The 19,578-nt window shown below is 34.7% G+C and overlaps 1 protein-coding gene across 1 annotated transcript in view; it reads left to right on the top strand.

Moving 5' to 3' along the window:
- The window catches only part of PHEX (phosphate regulating endopeptidase X-linked), a 278,269-nt gene that overhangs the window by 16,186 nt on the left and 242,505 nt on the right, over positions 1 to 19,578 (top strand). Inside the window, exon 3 of the mRNA XM_074300930.1 lies at positions 7,335 to 7,496. Within this exon, the coding sequence (XP_074157031.1) occupies positions 7,335 to 7,496 (162 nt within the window). The remainder of the gene's footprint in view (positions 1 to 7,334; positions 7,497 to 19,578) is intronic.

Below are 19,578 nucleotides of genomic sequence, written 5' to 3'. Positions count from 1 at the left end.
GCTGGTCCTCAGTCTTGGTTACTTGCACCATTTGCTTTCTTTACTCCCACTGCCAAGGTTCGAAACAATGCTGAAGGTCATAAAAGCTATGCTGTTTGGCTTCTTGTTAACTATCTGCATCTGGGTCTTCCTTGCTGCCTAGGAATCCTTTTGTTCATTCATTTTATTGAATCTATATCACACCTCCCACAACAGCTCTTCCAAAATCTCTCTATCCTCAAAATCTCCAAAGCTATTCCTATTCCCTGGCCTCTCAGCAGGTGACTCTGCTTCCTTCTTGACTTAGAAAATTGAGAACATCTGTCATGATCTCTCTTATCTCTCCTTTTCCATACTTCAAAACCTTTCTGGATCACTATCCATCTTCTTTTCTTCTGCTCCAGTCTCAGAGGCTAACCCTTGCATCCCACTTGTATTCCTGATCCCATCCCTTCTTGACTCATTTAGAAACTTACTTCATCAATCACCTCTCCTCTCTCTTCTCTCATGTTCTAACTCTCTGTCCACGCTAACTCCTTTCTCACCTATCTAGGCTCAGTTTTCCTTAATCTTAAACAAAAAGCAAAAAAACCCTCTTTGTTATCCCTTTAAAATCATCATCCAGCAGCTTTCCTCCTTCTCAATGTCAAACTTCTAAATAAGAATTTCTCTACTGCTTTTACTTCTATTCTGTATCATTTCACTTGGTGATCTTAGCTCCTGTAGATTCAAAGATTATTCCTGTGCAGATTTTTATATTCACTACTAGTCTCTCTACTGAGCTTAAAAACTATCTTTTTGGAAGTTTAAAGCTAGATGTCCTGTATCTCCTGTATTTGGTATCTCAAACTCAACATGTCTAGAATGGAACTTTCTCTCTAAACACTTCTTCTGAACTGCAATAGTATTATCAAAGATATCATTAACCCTTCCATTCATTCAGGCCTACAACTTCTGTTAACCTTGGTGTTTCACTTTAATTCATTCCATATATCCAATCAGTTGACAAATCTGTGTGTTTCTCCCTACATGATATATGCCCCTTTTTTTCCTCCTCCCTAGTCCAGACTCTTCCTCACTTCTCATTTGTATTATTAAGTCTTCCTACTTTGTGTCTAATAAGCCATCTCTTCTATAGGGTAGGGGAAGGAGGGAAGAAAAAAAGAAAAAATCTACATGGTAAACTTTATTTTACATATATATATGCACATATGCACAATATACAACTTGCTATTCCATATATATATATATGTATATATATATATGGAATAGCAAGTTGTATATTGTATATTTGTAGTTTCAGATGCAATAATTAAAAAATATACCATGTTATGGAAATGCTTGTTTTATCCCATAAATTAAAAATAAAATTAATAAAAATTTAAAAACAAGTCTCCCTGTCTCAAATTTCTTTCCATTCCAATTCTGCCAAACTGATTTTTTTTGCTAAGTAGTATTTTTTCCAAATTGCAAGTAAAGATAGTTTTCAACATTCATTTTTGTAAGATTTTGTGTTCCAATTTTTTTCTCTCTCAATCCTTAACCTCCTCTTTACTTCAAATAGCAAGTAATGTGATATAGGTTATACATGTACAATCATTTTTGACATGTTTTCACATAAGTCATTCCAGGAAAGAAAAATCAGAACAAAAGGAAAAAACCATAAGAAAGAAAGAAAACAAAAAGGTGAAAATAGTATGCTTAGAACTGCTTTCGGTCTCCATAGTTCTTTCTCTGGAAACATGGCATTTTGCATTCTAACTCTATTGGAATTATCTTAGATCATCATATTGCTGAGAAGAGATATTATCATTGATCATCACATAATCTTGTTTCTATGTACAATGTTCTCCTGGTCCTGCTCACTTCACTCAGTCTCAGTTCATGTAAGTCTTTCCAGGCTTTTCTGAAATTATCCTGCTAACCATTTCTTCTAGAAAAATAATATTCCATTACATCTATATTTCATAATTTATTCAGCTATTTACCAATTGATGTTCATACATTCGATGTCCAGTTTCTTGCCACTATAAAAAGAACTGCTGTAAACATTTTTGCATGTGTGAGTTTTTTCTCTTTTTTATGATCTCTTTGGAATATAGGCTCAGTAGTGACACTGCTGGATCAAAGAATACATACAGTTTGATAGCTCTTTGGTCATATCAATATTAATTTGTTAAAAAGGTTTTGAATTCCAAATTTTTTCCTTCCTTTCTTCCTCCCATTCTGATACAGGTTATACATATTCAATCATGTACACATATTTTCACATTACTCATGTTGTGAAATAAAAAAACAGAACAAAACGGAAAAGCCATGAAAAATAGCCCCCTCAAATGAAAATAGTGTGCTTTGTTATGCATTCCGTCTCTAAAGTTCTTTCTCTGAATATAGATGCATTTTGTATCATGAGTCTTTTGGAATTGTCTTTGATCACTGTCTTGCTGAAAAGAATTAAATCTGTCATAATTAATCACCACAAAATATTGCTGTTGTGTGCAGTATTCTAGCTTTGCTCACTTCACTTAGCATCTAAACTGATTTTTCATAAGTATTTTTCTGCTTTCATTCATTGAATTCAGTGGATTTTTAGTATTGGCTTATTAGTACTTCTGAATCAAATTAAAAGTTCTTTCTTTGGCATTTGAAACTTTTCAGAACCTGATCCCATCCTACATTTTTTTCCTTACCTTACTCTTCTCTGCAGAATTACAGAGAAGCTGAACTCATCAGCTTGATTTTTTTTGAATATAACATTGTCATCTACTGTTTCCATACCTCAGCACAGGCTATCTCTCATAGTCTTGTCCTACTTTTCTTGGCTTCCTACAGCCTGAGCTGCAAACCTATATTTTGCTGATTTCTTCCCCTCTTAGATTATCTTCCAACCATTTTGGGGATCTTTTATGTAGCTGGGTTTTTATATATTGTCCTCACTCTCTCTTTCTCCCACTCATGTCTCCATCCCCTCCATTAAAATGTAAACTCTTCAAAGACAGGGCCAATTTTTTCCTTTCTTGATTTTCATTGCTTGACCCAATGTCAGGCACAAGGAAGTATTTAATATAGGCTTATTGAGTAAAAGCCTTCCTTACCTCTCATACCTCAAATATTTATAATCTTTATTCCAACTCTAGAACTCTACTGATCTCTTAATTAATAAATCTGATGGCCTTTTGGTAGTTATTATCTTTGACTTCTCTGTAATTTTCCACCCTGTAAATTATTTGTTTCTTCTCCCTTTCCCTCCCTCTAATCTTCCTGGGTATTCTTGTCTATCTAGGCTTGAGCATTTCCCTCTTGCTCACCAGTTTCAGTATCTTCAGTTAGAGCATTAGCCATTTCAGGCCTTGCCTTTGGTCCTTTATCCTTTCAATCGTGTACTGAACAATTCAAACCAGATGTCCTATGGGCTTCTTAAATCCAACATAATCCAAAACTGAATTCACTATTTCTCCCCTATCCCAATTCCTCCCATCTTTCTTGCCATTCAAGCTCACAACCCAAGTGTCATTTCAAGTCTCTTTCTTGTCTCCTTCATCCAATCTGTTTTCAAGGCCTATATATTTTCCTTTTTATTAGATTTTCAGTAAGGCATTTAATAAAATTTATCATGATATCTTCAAAACATATGCACAGATAAGTTTTCAACACTGACCCTTGCATAGCCTTGTGTTTCAGATTTTCTCATTCCGCCCCACCCCATCCCCTCCCCTAAATGGCAAGCAATCCAATATATGTTATACATGTTAAAATTATATTTTCCTTTTGATCGTATCTTTCACATGTTCCTCCTTCTTTCCTCTGAAACTGCAACTATTTAGGGTGAACCTTTATCATCTCATGCCTAGACTATTGTCATAGGCCATTGCTTAGTTTAACAGCCTCCAGGCTCTCTCATTCTAGTCCATCTTCTGCTTACTTAGTTATCAAGTTGATCTTCCTAAAGCTCATGTCTGACCATGTCACTCTCTCATGCCATAAACTCTAGTATCTTCCTATTGCCTCTAGAAGCAAATATAAAATACCGGCTCTAAAAGTTTTTCAAAACCTGGCCCCTTCCTATCTTTGAAGTTCTGTTATACCTTATTTCCTTCCACATACCCTAGAATCAGTGACACGGATCTCTTTGCTATTTGTTCAAGCAAAATATTCCATTTCCTGATTTCATTGACTGATCTCCATTTCCAGAATCCTCTGCTCTTCCTTTCTTTCTGATTTTCTTTAGGGCTCAGCTAAAATCCTGCCTTCTCCAAGAAGCCTTTCCTGATTTGCTCTTTCCCTCTGAGATTATTTCTAATTTATTTTGTACATAGTTTGTTTGTACAGTTGTTTAAATGTTGTCTCCTTCATTAGACTATAAACTCCCTGAGGCAGGGAGTTTTTTTTTTTTTTTCTTTTCCTGGCATGCAACAAATGTTTATTATCTTGATTTCTTTCTTTTCAATCTTTTGTCAATTTCTTTACTCTTCATTCTTGACTTCTTAATGATTTCATCAATTCCCAAGAATCTACTTCTCTGAAGGTATTTTCTAAATGTATATATATATATATGTGCATATATATATATATTGTGAATGACTACTTTTTTTGCTTTTCAAACTTATCGTATTCAAAATTGAACTCATCACCTTTCTCTCCTACACTTATCTTGTTCTGTTGAGAGGAGTACCATCTGTTCTGGCTTAACTCTAACTTTACGAGGTTGAAAACAGTTGTTATTTTTGACTTTTCCATCTCTCTCACCTTCTATAGCCAATCTGTTATGAAGTTCTATTGATTCTACATCTATCTCTGTCATAGATCTTTTTTTCTTTATACTCATATTTAACTTCAGTTTCAATTTCTAATCAACATGTATTAAGCATCTGATGTATATAGGCCAGTATGAGAAGCACTGGGGATATTAAGAGAAAAACAGAAAAAAAAATTCTCTATTTTTTTCATCATCAGCCCTATTCAGGCCTTCTTTAAGAAGTAAGTTTCTTGAGAGAAGTTTTTTTTTGTTTTTGTTTATTTTACACCTAACATAGCACATCTTTAATAAATGTCTATGGAGATAAATTGAATTTGAATTTTTAACTAAAGATCTTTTAAAATCTCATTTTTCAAACTGGATAGATTAGGTAGGCAACTAAACTTTAGGAGGTTTACCTAAATTTACTCAGATGTCTCATTTTTCTCAAATCTATTCATCTTTAGCTGCAAGCTAAAGGTTTTTGTTAGCTAAAATGGAAATATCTTTTAACACAAATTAGACAAAAATAGTTTCATATGTCCTAAAATAGTGTCTATCTTTGTAAGTCATGAGTGCATATATTCAAGGTAGATTATCCAATAATAATGCTGTGAGAGAAGGAGAGAGAGAGAGAGAGAGAGAGAGAGAGAGAGAGAGAGAGAGAGAGAGAGAGAGAGAAAGAGACAGAGAGAGAGAGAGAGACAGACAGAGAGAGACAGAGAGAAAGAGAGAGAGAGAAAAAAGAGAGAGAGACAGAGAGACAGACAGAGAGAGAGAGGGAGAGAGAGAGACAGAGAGAGACAGAGACAGAGGGAGAGACAGAGAGAGACAGAGAGAGACAGAGAGAGAGAGACAGAGAGAGAGAGAGAGAGAGAGAGAGAGAGAGAGAGAGAGAGAAAGAGACAGAGAGAAAGAGACAGAGAGAGACAGAGAGAGAGACAGACAGAGAGAGACAGAGAGAAAGAGAGAGAGAGAAAAAAGAGAGAGAGAGACAGAGAGACAGACAGAGAGAGAGAGGGAGAGAGAGAGACAGAGAGAGACAGAGACAGAGGGAGAGACAGAGAGAGACAGAGAGAGACAGAGAGAGAGACAGAGAGAGAGAGAGAGAGAGAGACAGAGAGAGAGAGAAACAGAGAGACAGAGAGAAAGAGAGAGAGAGAAAAAAGAGACAGAGAGACAGAGAGACAGACAGAGAGAGAGAGGGAGAGAGAGAGACAGAGAGAGACAGAGACAGAGGGAGAGACAGAGAGAGACAGAGAGAGACAGAGAGAGAGAGACAGAGACAGACAGACAGAGAGAGAGAGAGAGAGAGAGAGAGAGAGAGAGAGAGAGAGATATGGAGGATAAGGTATGATGGCCCACGTCTATAATTCCTGCAACTAAAGGATATTGAGGCTGGTGGATCATTTGAGCTCTAGAATTTTGAGCTGAAATAGGCCTAAAGCTCATCAGATGTCCCTACCAAGTCTAGTATCAATATGGTAAACCCCTGGAAAAAGGGAATCACCAGAATCTTAGATGGTGTGGGCTGGCTCAGATCAGAAATAAAGCAGGTCAAAGCTTCCATACCAATCAACAGTGGCCTTGGTTCCTTAAATGATGACTGCATTCATCTTCTAGGTGAGATGATAGGGAAAGGAAAGCAATGATCATATATATGGAGCCTACTATGTGCTCTATATAAATGCTAAGTACTTCACAAACTTTATGTCATTTTCTTAACTACCCTGTGAGGCAGGTGCTATTATTTTTTCCACTTTACAGTTGAGAAAACTGTATATGTCTGAGCTAATAAATGTCTGAGATCATATTTGAAGTGGTCTTCTAAGTCCAAGTCTAGACTTCTACCCACAGTTTGCCTATGGAGACCCATGTTAAACCAGCTAACCAAAAAATAGAGTTGGAATATAAACTTAAGACTTCATTGTAATAGAATCTTTTGATGGGTAGGGTTGTTTGGATCTATAACCATATACACCAATATACACATATAGGTTACATTTGGATTGTATTCTATACCTGCTTATATATATGGGTATTGGTATATCTGTGCATGTAGATATATAAGACTGTGACTTCCTCATTATAGAGAATTCTCTCTATATACAGGAAAATTGCAGTATATCTCCTACTTTAAAGTCTTTAAAGTTGTCTGGGGGTACTGAGAGATTGTGGGAATTACTTGTTGTCAGATAGCTAGTTTGTGTCACAGAAGGGACTTGAACCTAGAATTTCTTAAGTCCATGAACCTAGAACTTCTTAGTCCATGATACTACATGGTCTTTTTGTTTTTAATTTTAGTAAGAGAAAAATCAGTTGCTGTTAATTATTTTATTGCTGGTTAATCAAATTAATATACCCAAATTTCAATAATAATAACAAAAAGGATAGTGATAATATCACTGCTGTATACTCAACCTTTACAGTAATCAGGAACATCAGAATGGCGTAATTGAAAACAATTAAATTCATTCTCACCAGGAGAATAAAAGTCGCCAAGGATAAAAACATTAGCTGGTTTAAAATATGTATTTTTTTTTTTGGAAAAATAATGCACAAACCCCAATAATGTAATAATCACTTAATAAATTTTGATTAATTTCTTTGGAATTTACAGCGGCTGCCATCTTGAGCAAAATAAATCAGTCTGTGGATCCCTGTGAAAACTTTTTCCAGTTTGCCTGTGATGGCTGGATAAATGATAATCCAATTCCAGAAGATATGCCAAGCTATGGAATCTATCCTTGGCTGAGACGCAATGTTGATCTTAAACTAAAGGGTAAGTTTCTCCTGGGTATTGGTAATCTGCTTTACAGGGGGAATGTTGACCAGGTAAATAATTTCTCTTTTGTTTCTTGTTCTTCTGTTGTATTCCATTTATATGTTCTCTTTTAAATATTTTTCTTCTTTAAAGTCCTATTTGAGATATTGCCTCCTTAATACAATCTTTCCTGATCTTGTCTAACATCTAAAAGCAACATTTTCTTTTGCATATTTCTCAGAGTCTGGACCCATTTCTGCCTTGTGACATAATTGCATGTGTACATTTCTTATTTTCCCATGAAATTTTATTATTTTGTACTACTAAGGTCCTAGGACAAGGACTTGCACAGAATAGGTTCTTAATAAATGTTTGTGAAATGGAATTGGTTTGGAGTTACTGGTTTTGTTAATAGATGAATTTTTTGAAGTCACCTTTTTTTCTTTTTTTTCTTAATATTTAAAAAATTTTAATAATAGTGTTTTATTGTCAAAATACATGCAAAGATAGTCTTCAATATTAACTCTTGCAAAACCTTGTGTTCCAAATTTTTCTCCCTCCCTTCCCTCGACCACCCTCCTCTAGACAGCAAGTAATTCAATATAAGTTAAACATGTTTAATTCTGAAGTCTCTTAAAAATATGTAATAATTAGAAGAAGGTAAATCAGTTTTTAAACATAGGCTAACAAATCACTTAGTATAGTGGATTTTGATGCAGTATGTAATTGTGTTGGAATGGCTAAGTCTGGAGGATCACTTGAGCTCAGGAGTTCTGAGCTGCAGTTGCGTTCCAACCCATTGGATTTCTGGATTAAGTTCAGGATCAATATAATGAGCGCGCTGAGAGGGAGGGACTATCAGGTTGTCTGGGAATGGCGAATCTATTTGGGTTGGAAGTGGAATGGGTCAAAGCTTCTGTGCTAATTGGCAGTGCGACCCAGCCTAAGCGAGATATAGAGACTCAATCTCAAAAAAAGAAAAAAAAATAGGATAGTAAATTTAGAACCAAAAGAGTCATTAGATATCAATTAACTTACTTGCACAGGTCACAAGGGTAATAAGTCAATAATAATAGTCAAGATTTGAACTGAGGTCCTTTGACTACAAATACAAAGTATCTTTACCACTCTCCTGTTCCCAATGGCCCCCACCTTTTGCTTAACTAGGAATATTACAGAGATAGTTTTTTCCCAACTCTGGATTAGACTAGTTGGCTTTTCCAATTCTCAAAGAAATATTAGTATATTATCTTAAAAGTAGTTTTCTTTGTTGGTTTTAATGACTAGTGATTTGTGTTTAACTGGGGTTTCATTGTCCCAGAATCCAATAAAGCATTATATTCTGCATTTACTTTATATTCAATATATGATGTCCTTTAGGGTAAATAGTACCTCTTATTGTCTTTTGGTTTCTCATGGCTTGCAAAGTGTACTTAACACCTCATTATGTGTTCTTGGAGTTGTAGATCAGGTTTTTAAGAACTTTGGATGACCTAAGTGAGCATTTGGCAGTTGGTAAACAAGATACTTGCTCATATGATTTTTGTTAATTTATGAGACATCCCTGTGGGGAGACCCCTCCTCCAGTATGTGCACTTATTATATTTATATAAATACATGTAGCACTTGGGCACCCTTTTCACACAAAGAATTCCAGAAAAAAAACTTTTCCAAGTTCTAGAACATTGTGAGTCAAGATACACACTCAAAATCATAACTCCCTGAGTTCCAACCAATGTATTTATTTTTATCTAACAAAATTCACTCATTCAAAGCAAATGGTATTTAATCAAACAGAATGTAAATACAATGACATTCCCAGAGATTACCATTTTACCAGTGAAAAAAGGCACACATGTAAAAGGGAAAGTGCTACAGTACCTATTATATACCAGGTACTGTGCTAATCTCATTTGATAGGGATCATACGTATGTATGATCAAGGAATACATTTTAAGGGTTCATCTATAAGGAACATGCGTATGAGAGACATACATCAGAACCCATGTGGTTAGGACATAAGGAACACACACACACACACACACACACACACACACACACACACACACAGAGAGATACACACCAAGGAAAATCTTTGCTACTTACTACAGGACTGCCGTTGTCCTTTGGGGATATTTTCAATTCTCCTTTGCTCTTTAATGAGCATCCTGTCTCTTCCCTCCACTGAAAGTAATGTATCTAGCTGAATATTGCATCTCCTTTAGGCACTGTTGTCTCTAATAGCCATCCTGGTCAATGAGCTCTTGAACTCTGTTACCATCTGCAAGGAGTGGGTAGTCAGAAAGTCTCTCCCTGGCAAGGATAGATTGAACTCTTTACAGCAGTGAACCACTGCACTTATAAAAAACAAGTTAAATGACCCCAGGCATTTATTTAAAAAATAAAAAATTAAAAAATAGACTGATCTATTTTGGGGGCTGGAAAGAATCTTAGAGACCACTGAATCCAACTCCTCTCATTTTACAGATTAAATGATTTGCCCAGAATCATGCAGTCAATCAGTCAGCCAGTCAACTAGGGATTTATTAAACAGTTCCTATGTGCCAGACACTGTGCAAAGCATTGGGAAATGTAAAGAAAGGCAAAGGACAGACCCTGCTCTCCAGGGGCTCAAAGTCTAAGGAAGAAGATCATGTTCTAAGGCTAATGAATGTCTCAGGCAAAATCTGAACTCAAATCTTCTAGATTACAAGCTTACCATGCTATCTAGCTATGGTTTAGTGAGGTTTAATCAGAGCAAAAGACAAAATAAGGCAAAGTGATTGCATAATTTCTTTGCATCTTTCTGATATTCCTATCTATATTGTGAAAATTAGTAAAACTCAGCTTTTGTGCTGTGGATGTTATAGATAGAAACACCTTTTTTACATATACAGCTATATTTGCACAAATATGGTGGTAGAGGAGAGAAGGAAAGAAGAAAAGGGTAGAATATTAGTGATATTCAAGTGTGGAAATATGCATGTTAAAAATTCTTCATTAGAAGAGGCTTCCTTTGGGGTTGAACATTCTAATATAAAATTCCATTTCCCACCCAAGAAAGCAGGAAGTTTTTCAGACATGGAAATTTAATTATTTTGAGAATGCAAAAATACTATGTTTTTCCCCCCAGACAATGAGTCAGGTCATGAAATTGAATCAGCCACACCCACAATGAGTTTTGAAGGTGTTGTAAAACCTCTGTCTCTTGTTTTTTTAAGGATAAAAGCTGAATTTGTTAATGTCTCTGGAAAAGAACAAGTATTAGAAAATTAGTTTAAAAAGAATCATATTTACTTATCTATTGTCTTCTAGAGAGAAAGCACACATTTCAAAAAAGACAAGGGAATCTCAGTCCTACTTTTCTTTTTTGGAGTTGAATCTCAGTTAATAAAAGGCAAGGTCAGAAGGACAGTTCTTAACCAGGCATGAAGTTTGGCTTGAAATCACAAATGATTAACTTACAAAGAAGAGCTACCAAGATCAAAGCAATAGATTTGCTAATAATTGTTCCCCATGTAGAATAATAGTCTAAGTTTAGTTTTCAATTTTCTTCTCCCTTTGCTTTTCTCTCCCTTTAAAAATAAATACTAAAAGGGAAGGGGAAGATGTAATAGCTTTTATATATACTTTGTCAATCATTTTTTAAACTAATATTAACCATATATAATAAGGTCTTGGAAGGCAGAGAACAGGAGCTTATGTATGGTTACTATATAGGCCCCTCTCCCATCTTATTTATTTTTTTTATTTCCTTTAGTGACTAACACATAGTAGGTGCTTGAAAATTGAAAAAAATATGAATGAAATTGTATATGATCTCCAACTTCAATAAGTATTATGGGGTTAGAAAGTATGGGGGTTAGAAAATATTAAAGGACTTTTTTGGAATCTCTCCAATAAAATTGAAGCCACCTTGGGGGTAGGAATTTTTATTGTCTTTGTAATCTCAGTATTTGCAGTAGGCATTTACTAGATTGAGATTTTGTCATTCAGAAATGAGTATCATCCTTGAAATGTTTTGAAATGGAAGCATGATTTAAATATGATGCTTCTACATAAATGGAAAAATAGAGGAAATGTGGCTTTGTGGCCTTGATATAAAATGGAGATTATTTCCATTTCTTAAGACTTTCTGGCATTATAGGACACTTGTGTTGCCAGATTTGTTTTGTTGTTGTTGTTTTATTTTTTTGGCAAGGCAATCAGGATTAGTGACTTGCCTGCACTCATACAAATAGCCAGTTTTTTCAACAAATGCTCATCCAAATGACTTTATTATTTTTATTGTATTATACTTATGATTCCATTGGTCTTGGGATTTCACAGTTAAAAAAAAGAACTACTTTTACCAATGCAGATTAGTAGCTTCTCTTAAATTTACAGTTTGCTAACTTGGCCTGAATTAAGTGACTTACCCACAGCCACAAAGCTAGTTTTCCTTTTTTATGCCTTTATTTTTAAAAGCTGTATTTAGCATTCTATTATTTTTTACATTACAAATATTTCCCAATATTGGTTCTGTTTTCTCCCTCCTCCTATCCCTACTCCTTGACTTCCATAGAATCTTTCTTTGAAATAAGAAGACTGGGTAAGCAAAATGAAATGTCTGAGTGATTGAGTTTGACAACCCAGACACAATGCCACACAGAATCCCTCACCTCTCTACCAAGAGTATCTTCATATTCCTGTCTTCATCCTTTGTTTTCTGGAGCCCTAATTGGTTATTGCACTTCATCTTGTTTCACCTGCCTTTTTGTTGTATTTTTGTCTTCTTTCCTTGTTTCAGCTAATTCAGATCTGGTGTTTTCTGAATTCTTTATGTTCATATTTATTTTTCTGGTTCAATTCTTATGGTTAAATATAGAGGCCCCGTGATGTGAACAGAGACCTAGTTTCAGAACCAAAAAGTTTTGCCTTACTGATTTTTACTTTGTTGTACTGATGATACAGCTAAATCACTTAACCTCTTTGCTTTCCTGGCATCTCTGTAAGAAAATGAATTGTAAAGAAGGTGCTAACTTCCATTAGTAGAAGTTCCTTCTCCTAGCAGTTCCCTATACTAATGAAATGATAGATAGAGCTTCAAATCTCTATGGTGCATTAATACTGGATTACATTCATATATCATAATGTGTTCAGAAAGCTCTTAAATATTCAGGTCTTTAAAAACCAAAGAAAAACAAGCTAATAATACTGATATTTAATAATATTTATATTTTTGTCCAGACTAGATCTTCTATGATCATCAATTTGTAATTTATAATCTTAAAAAGTTGCCTTGGTCATTGAGAGGTTAAGCGACGTAGTTATCATTAAAGAGTATGAATTGGAATCAGGACATGAACCTTGGTGTTCTGAGGCCTGATCTCTATCCACTCTGTCATGCTGCCTCTCAGGGTAAATAGCATTTACCCTCCATAACTAAAGTAAATATTAGTTGACACATATATTTTTGACTAAAATACCTATTCTAGAGATTGGTAAAATTGATTAGTTTTCATATCAAATATATGAATTGGGAGAATAGATGACTTTTAAGAAACATTTTAAGGTTGACAAATCATTTTATATATGATTTGGTCTTCTCGAAAACTCTGTACTACTATTATCTCCATTTTATAGATGAGGAAACTGACTTTCAATAAAATTATATGACTTGTCTATGGCCACACAGCTGCTTTCTTACTTCATTCCAAGTCCAACAGTCTGTTTGGTTTATAATTAATATTCTAGTTCTCTTGTAAAGGACTGCATGTCTCAGATTCATTTCTTTAGATATGAAGAAGAGAAACAACCTTTTTAATGAAGAAGAAAAATCTTATCCATTTGATGAAGTTTTCTTAAAATCAGTTAGGCTGTTCACAACATAGCTATTTATTTGAAAGAGACAAGAATAATGGTGATGAACTCAAATTACTTGGTATGGATACATGAAAGTAGAATTGTTCACTCTGAGGTGTCCTGATCTTTTTTTTACAGCCATGGAAGGTAGGAATGGATGAAGCCCATGCAGGGGTTCATTGTTCTCATATCAAAAGCTGTGCACTTGATTCATGCTCCTTTTGACTCTCATTTTATCTCTCTTTTTCTTTTTTCTTTGCTGCCTGTTGTTATTTAATGAATTAGTCATGTCCAACTCCTTGTGACTTTATTTGAGATTTTCTTGGCAGAAATACTGGAGTGGTTTGCCATATCCTTTTCTAGTTCATTTTATAATTAAGGAACTGAGGCAAACAGGATTAAGTGACTTGTTAGAGGCTAAATTTGAACTCAAGTTCTTCTGACTCTGACCAAGCAGGTACTCTATCACTGTTTTATCATCTGCCATTTTCCCCCCAGTTGATCCTACGTCATTATTAGCATAATTTTCCTCTGAAATATCTTCCTGACAGTAAGGATTAGTACTGGTCCTACAACTTAATAGTCTTAGAGAATTGCTAGAGAGAGGTTTGATGCCTTGAGCAGGGTTACATAGTCAATATAATAGGTCAGTAAAAGAAATGCAATTCCAAGGCTCCTCTCTACCCATGCTGTTTCTCCCTGACAATTTTTATTAGGAAATGGATCCTTCTCTGGTAGATAGACAACTTTATAGGTAACTCAAATTTACATAGCATTTCAAAATTTAAAAATACTTTTTTTTCATCTTATATTTTGAAATAGATTAGTGAGATTGTTAACATCATAGCTTTATAGATGAGGAAACTGAAGGCTAATGGGTTTAAGTAGTCTGTTGTAATATATTAGAGCCTATATTCAAATCTAGTGATTCTGATTTTAAGCTCATGGCTTTTCCCACTTTAACTTTACCTTTCATAGGAGAATCATGAGGTGAAAAAAGCTTGAAAGAAGAAAAAGAAAATACAAATGCTAGTTAGATCTCAGTCCTGAATAGTTCCTAACTCTTCTGCCCCTATTCAGGTTCTCAAACATACAATATACCTTTGTTTTCATATATTTAAAATAACTGATACCCTTATCATCTTCTCAAAGGTGGGAAGAAAAGTCATATAATCTTGCTTGCAAAAACCTAGATTTTATTGGGCTTTGTAAATATCATACAAATCAAAAAGCAGCACACTATCCAGTTATTTTTTCTAATCCTTAACAAAAAGACAGAACATACCAAAATAAAACACAGTCAAAAAGAATGCCATTTTCTTATGGTTGATTGAAAACACAAAGAGTCGACTGTTCAATTTATAAAATGAAATGAATTTGACAGACTTGGTTGATGAAAAATTGCCCTCTATTGAAGTCAGCAGCTTGGTTTAGTGAATCCTTTCTTTAAATGAAATATGGGATTCTGGTTGGAAAATAAAAGCATCTTTGAATCCTTCAGGAAGGATGGCCAAAGAATACCAGGAGTTTGCCAGGTAAGTGCTTTGCTTTGCTTCTATCACCCAAAAGGAAAAAATACTTTTCTTATCAGGACATCACAGTGGCACAAAGTCACATTCTCTGGGAGCAAGTCTGTGAAAATTCAGCAAAATTAGGACTTAGAAAAGCCTCTGGCAGGAATATGACCTTGTAATAAGGAAGATGAAGTCTGTATCAAATGGAACTGTGGTGTGGAGTAAAGAGGCCTGGATTTGGAATTGGAAGTTTTACTTGTCTTCAAATTCTAATTCTTATAACTTTGGGGCTCTTAGGCAAGTTACTCAATTTCCTGATGTGAAAAATGAAGAAGATTACCTAAACTTCCTTCCACATCTAAATCCTAAACATTGTAATATTGCATAAGAGAAATATCGCATCAAAGGTACAATATAAATCATCTCTGCTACCAGTTGGTGAGAGGGAAGTCTGAGTGCAAGTAATTAAAAGGTCTGAATTTGGAAAAGGCACTCTAAAATAAATAAAACACACACACACACACACACACAAACACAAGGACAAGAATAGAATTGCATGTAGCACTGCAGAATTTGACCTTTAGAGATCTTGGACCCAGGGAAGGATTCATGACAATGTCTAGAATTGCTTTCTCACAAAGCTGAAAATAATCCCACAGGTAATTAAACAGAATTTCTGAAAATTTTGCTAATAATCAAGTATTAACTTTATTAGCAAATCATTTTCTAAACCCAACTCCTGTCAAATGTTTTCCTACAACACCTTATCTCCTGCCTCTAGGCATTTTCATTAGTGGTCTTCCATATTTGGAATTGGTTCCCTTTTTACTTCTATCTCTTGGCTTCCCTAGGTTTCCAAGTCTTGGCTAAAATTCTGACTTCTGAAAGAAGCTTTCCCCTGTTTTCTTTAATCTTAGTGTCTTCTTTCTGAAACTATCTCCAATTTATGTTGCATATATGTTGTTTGTACATAGTTGTTTTTCTGTTATCTGCTCTACAAAATTATGAACCCTTTAAAAATAGCATTGGTTTTTGGCCTTTCTTTCCAAACCCAATGCTTATAGCAAGATGATCCACATATAGTTACTTAGTAAGTGCTCAATGTCTTGGCAAATTTAGAGAGAAGGGGTTCATATTAATGAGGTCTGACTACATTGCGTACTGTTTTATTCAATAGTTAAACTAATAAATTGAGCTGTCTATTAACTTCTCTGAAACTATGGAAGCTAAGGTTGACCTAATAAATATGGGTTTATAAAAAACAATCCATAAAATACCTCTTTGGATAGACTTTAAAAATAGTTCTTAACCTTTTTTATGCTATGGGACTTTTAGCAGTCTGGTGAAGCTTATGGGCTCCATCTCAGAAGCACACTTTTAAATCAATAAAATAAAATATGTGGGATTAAGAAGGAATCTAATTATCTTAAAATAGTTATCAAAATTTTATTTTTTAAGTTCAGAGATTCTAGGTTAAGCATCTAAAGGGAGCTTCCTTTTATAAAGCAAGATACAAAACTAAGTTTTCTGAACTGGATTCAGAAATGGGTACTCCCTTTCCTTAGATAATAGTCCCAGCACTACAGTTTCAGTACAGCTGTTTTTCATGTGGTCTCACAGGAAGTAATAAATTGTCAAATTATGCAAACCTTCTCAATGGCTATTGCGTGTATAGAGAAGTGCTGTGTGAAGATTTCTGTCTGTGTCTCTGAGACACTTAGCTTAACTAAAATTGTTTTGGGAATCTAATTTCTATGTCCAACTTGCTGAGAGAGGCTCATTTCTTATGTGTGTGTGGGGTAGGGATAGTGGTGATGGTGGAAGAATGTGTAGGGGTAGGAAAAGGGAGTGGTAAGAAAAGTGGAGTTACCAAACTGCTTGAAATCTATTTGGATTTGATTTAATTCAAGTGATTTGCTTCCATTAAATTAACTTTCCTCTAAAGGACCTGGAGAAAATGTAAAAACTTCCCTAGTGTAAGTAGATTTTTATTTCCTGAACTGAGGAGAAATAGATAATATCCACCATAACAGCATTGTGGAGTAGATAGATAGAGCTCTGAATTTTGTGTCATTCCTGCTTAATCACAATTTGCTTGTGTCACCCAAGCAATATTCAACTCTTCTTTGTACCTCAGTTTTTTCACTTATAAAACGGTGGTATGGAGACAATAGCTGGCACAGCGGATACAACATTGAACTTGAAGGCAGGAAAACACAAATTAAAATCTTGCCTTGGGCACTTGTTAGCTCTGTGACACTGGGCAAATTCCTGGGGCCCTCAGTCTCAATTTTCTCATCTTCAAAATAAGGATAATGATAGCACCTACTTCACAGATTTGTTTTAAGGATTAAATGAGTTAACCTTTGGAAAGTGCTTTTTAAGTCTATTCATAGCGTGTCCCTTAAGTCTTAGTGTAGTTTTAACTTATTATGCTTAAAACTGTATTAAGACTTTTGGGACATCCTGTATGTTAGCCATTTTCAGTAGATAAGATGACTTGCCAGATCCCTTCTAGCACTAAATTGATGTGTTTATGTGCTCCATGGTGGGGAAATCTGTTTTCTGGAAGATAGCATTCTATTGAATTAACTTATATTTTATTGCATAAACATATAGAGAGCTTTCTTTTTCCTTTTCATGCAATCCCTATATTCACGATCATGGCAATATATTCTTGCTTAGCAATTGCCAGCTCCATGCAGTCTCTGTTAAGAATAGGTTCATAGAAATACAAGGAATTTCAGGGCTAGAAAGAAGATGGGGGTCTTCTAGGTCAACGTCCTTATTTTATGAATATGGAAATTGAGATCAGGAGAGATTAAGTTAGCTGTTTTCTAATATTCACATTTCCCTGGTACTGCCAGTGGCATCTGCCAGCCAATTTTGGAAATTAGCTGGCTGATCTTGACATTAGCCTATTCAACATTTTATGTGCCAAAACTTTGAATTATGTCCTTTTTTCCTGTTTGGAGTAAAATATATATGTCAAATAAGTTGAAATGAAAGAAAATCTTTCCTTTAAGCATTGCATCAATACTGTATGTATGTATTATATATAGATATGTACACATATATATCTACAGATATATGTATATGCTTTTAAGTATCATTTCAAGAAATTCAAAATTTAAGACAAATTTATAAAGGACATAGAATACTTTTCTTAAAATCAACAACAGCACTTATTATTTAGAAAAATTTCCCAGATACCTAAAAATGCTCTCTAATAGCTTAAAATCTCTGTGTCTGTAGATATTGTGTCTGTCCATCTATCTATCTATTTATTTATCTGTTTGTCTGTCTATCAACATGACCATGATTAAATGAACAAGTCTGGAATGCTTATGTTTTCCTGATTGTACTGATGACCCTGCTGGACCTTGGCAATGGTCTTGGTATGTTTTGATGATCTGTCTGCCTGAAACAGTACTTGTGTTTGGGAGGATTGAAATGTTCATTGTCAAGTATTTGCTTGTTTATTATTATTATTTTTTTTTGATCAGGAAAAAAAATAAGGGAGAAAGCAGGGGAGGAACAAGAAAAATACCAAAAATGAAAATGAAAAGAACTTCAGCATGGTGTAGAGGAAATGACTATAGGTTTGGAGTCAGAAAGCCTTATTTAAGTAATTCTTTCCTACTTAATGCCTCTATGACTTGTTTTTGTCTTTATACTTTCAGTTGTTTTTTCAGTTATGTTTGACTTTTCATGACCCCATTTGGGGTCTTCTTGGTGAAAATATTGGAGAAAAAATGGAAATTTGTCATTTCCTTCTCCAACTTATTTTACAAAAGAGGGAACTGAGACAAACTTGAACTCATGATGATGAATCTCTCTGACTCCAGACTTGACACTCTGTTCATTGCTTCACCTTGTAATTAGATAAAGTACAATTGTCAAAATTATTCTTATGATAGCTGCACTGCCAGGTTTTACTTGGTAGATAATTGCTCAATAAGTTTATACATTGAATGAATATTCTTATCCTTTCAGGTTCTTAGTTTTCTCATTTGTAAAAAGGAAGGATTTGCAATAAACAATCTTTAAAGTCATTTCAATCTTTAAATCCATGATGCTAGAGATCAGTGAAAAAGGACCATGCTATGAGACATTGGGCAGTTAAATGGCTCAGTGAACAGAGAATTGGGCTTGCAGTCCAGAAGACTAATTTTCCTGAGTATAAATCTGGCCTCAGATACTTATTAGCGATGTGATCCTGGGGAAGTCACAACCCTTTTGTCTTAGTTTCCTCACTATTCTAGTATCTTTACCAAGAAAACCCCAATGGGATCCCAAGATCTTAGACAGGAGCAAAGAACAACTGAACAACAACAGGAAGTTTTGAATCTTGTGTGTGTTTGTGTGTGTGTGTGTAGATGTGTGCGTATGCAAGTCACTTAGACTTGTTCTCAAAAAAAAAATAAGTTTTAGAATGGTAATCCATCTCATTCATATTCAAAGACCTATAGGCGACTTGAAAGTATCAGGAATCTATAACCTCCCTAATGTTTAAAATTTTAGTCAATGTACAGTTTAGAATCCCTAAATACTTTCTTCCTGTGACAATATATTAATATCAGCTTTTCTAAAAAGGAATAAGGATGTTGTCTTAGCAACCAAAAAAATCAACTTATCACTTAATAGCAGCGTGGAATAGTGGTAAAAATATGCTGCATTGAAATTAGGAAACTTGAGTTTTAAAATTGCCTCAGATACAGGTTTTGTGATCTTGGAAAAGT

This window comes from Sminthopsis crassicaudata, chromosome 3 (assembly GCF_048593235.1).
Source record: "Sminthopsis crassicaudata isolate SCR6 chromosome 3, ASM4859323v1, whole genome shotgun sequence".
Lineage (NCBI taxonomy): Eukaryota > Metazoa > Chordata > Mammalia > Dasyuromorphia > Dasyuridae > Sminthopsis > Sminthopsis crassicaudata.
Note: the sequence above shows the minus strand (reverse complement) of the source record. Positions and strands in the feature narration are given on the sequence as shown.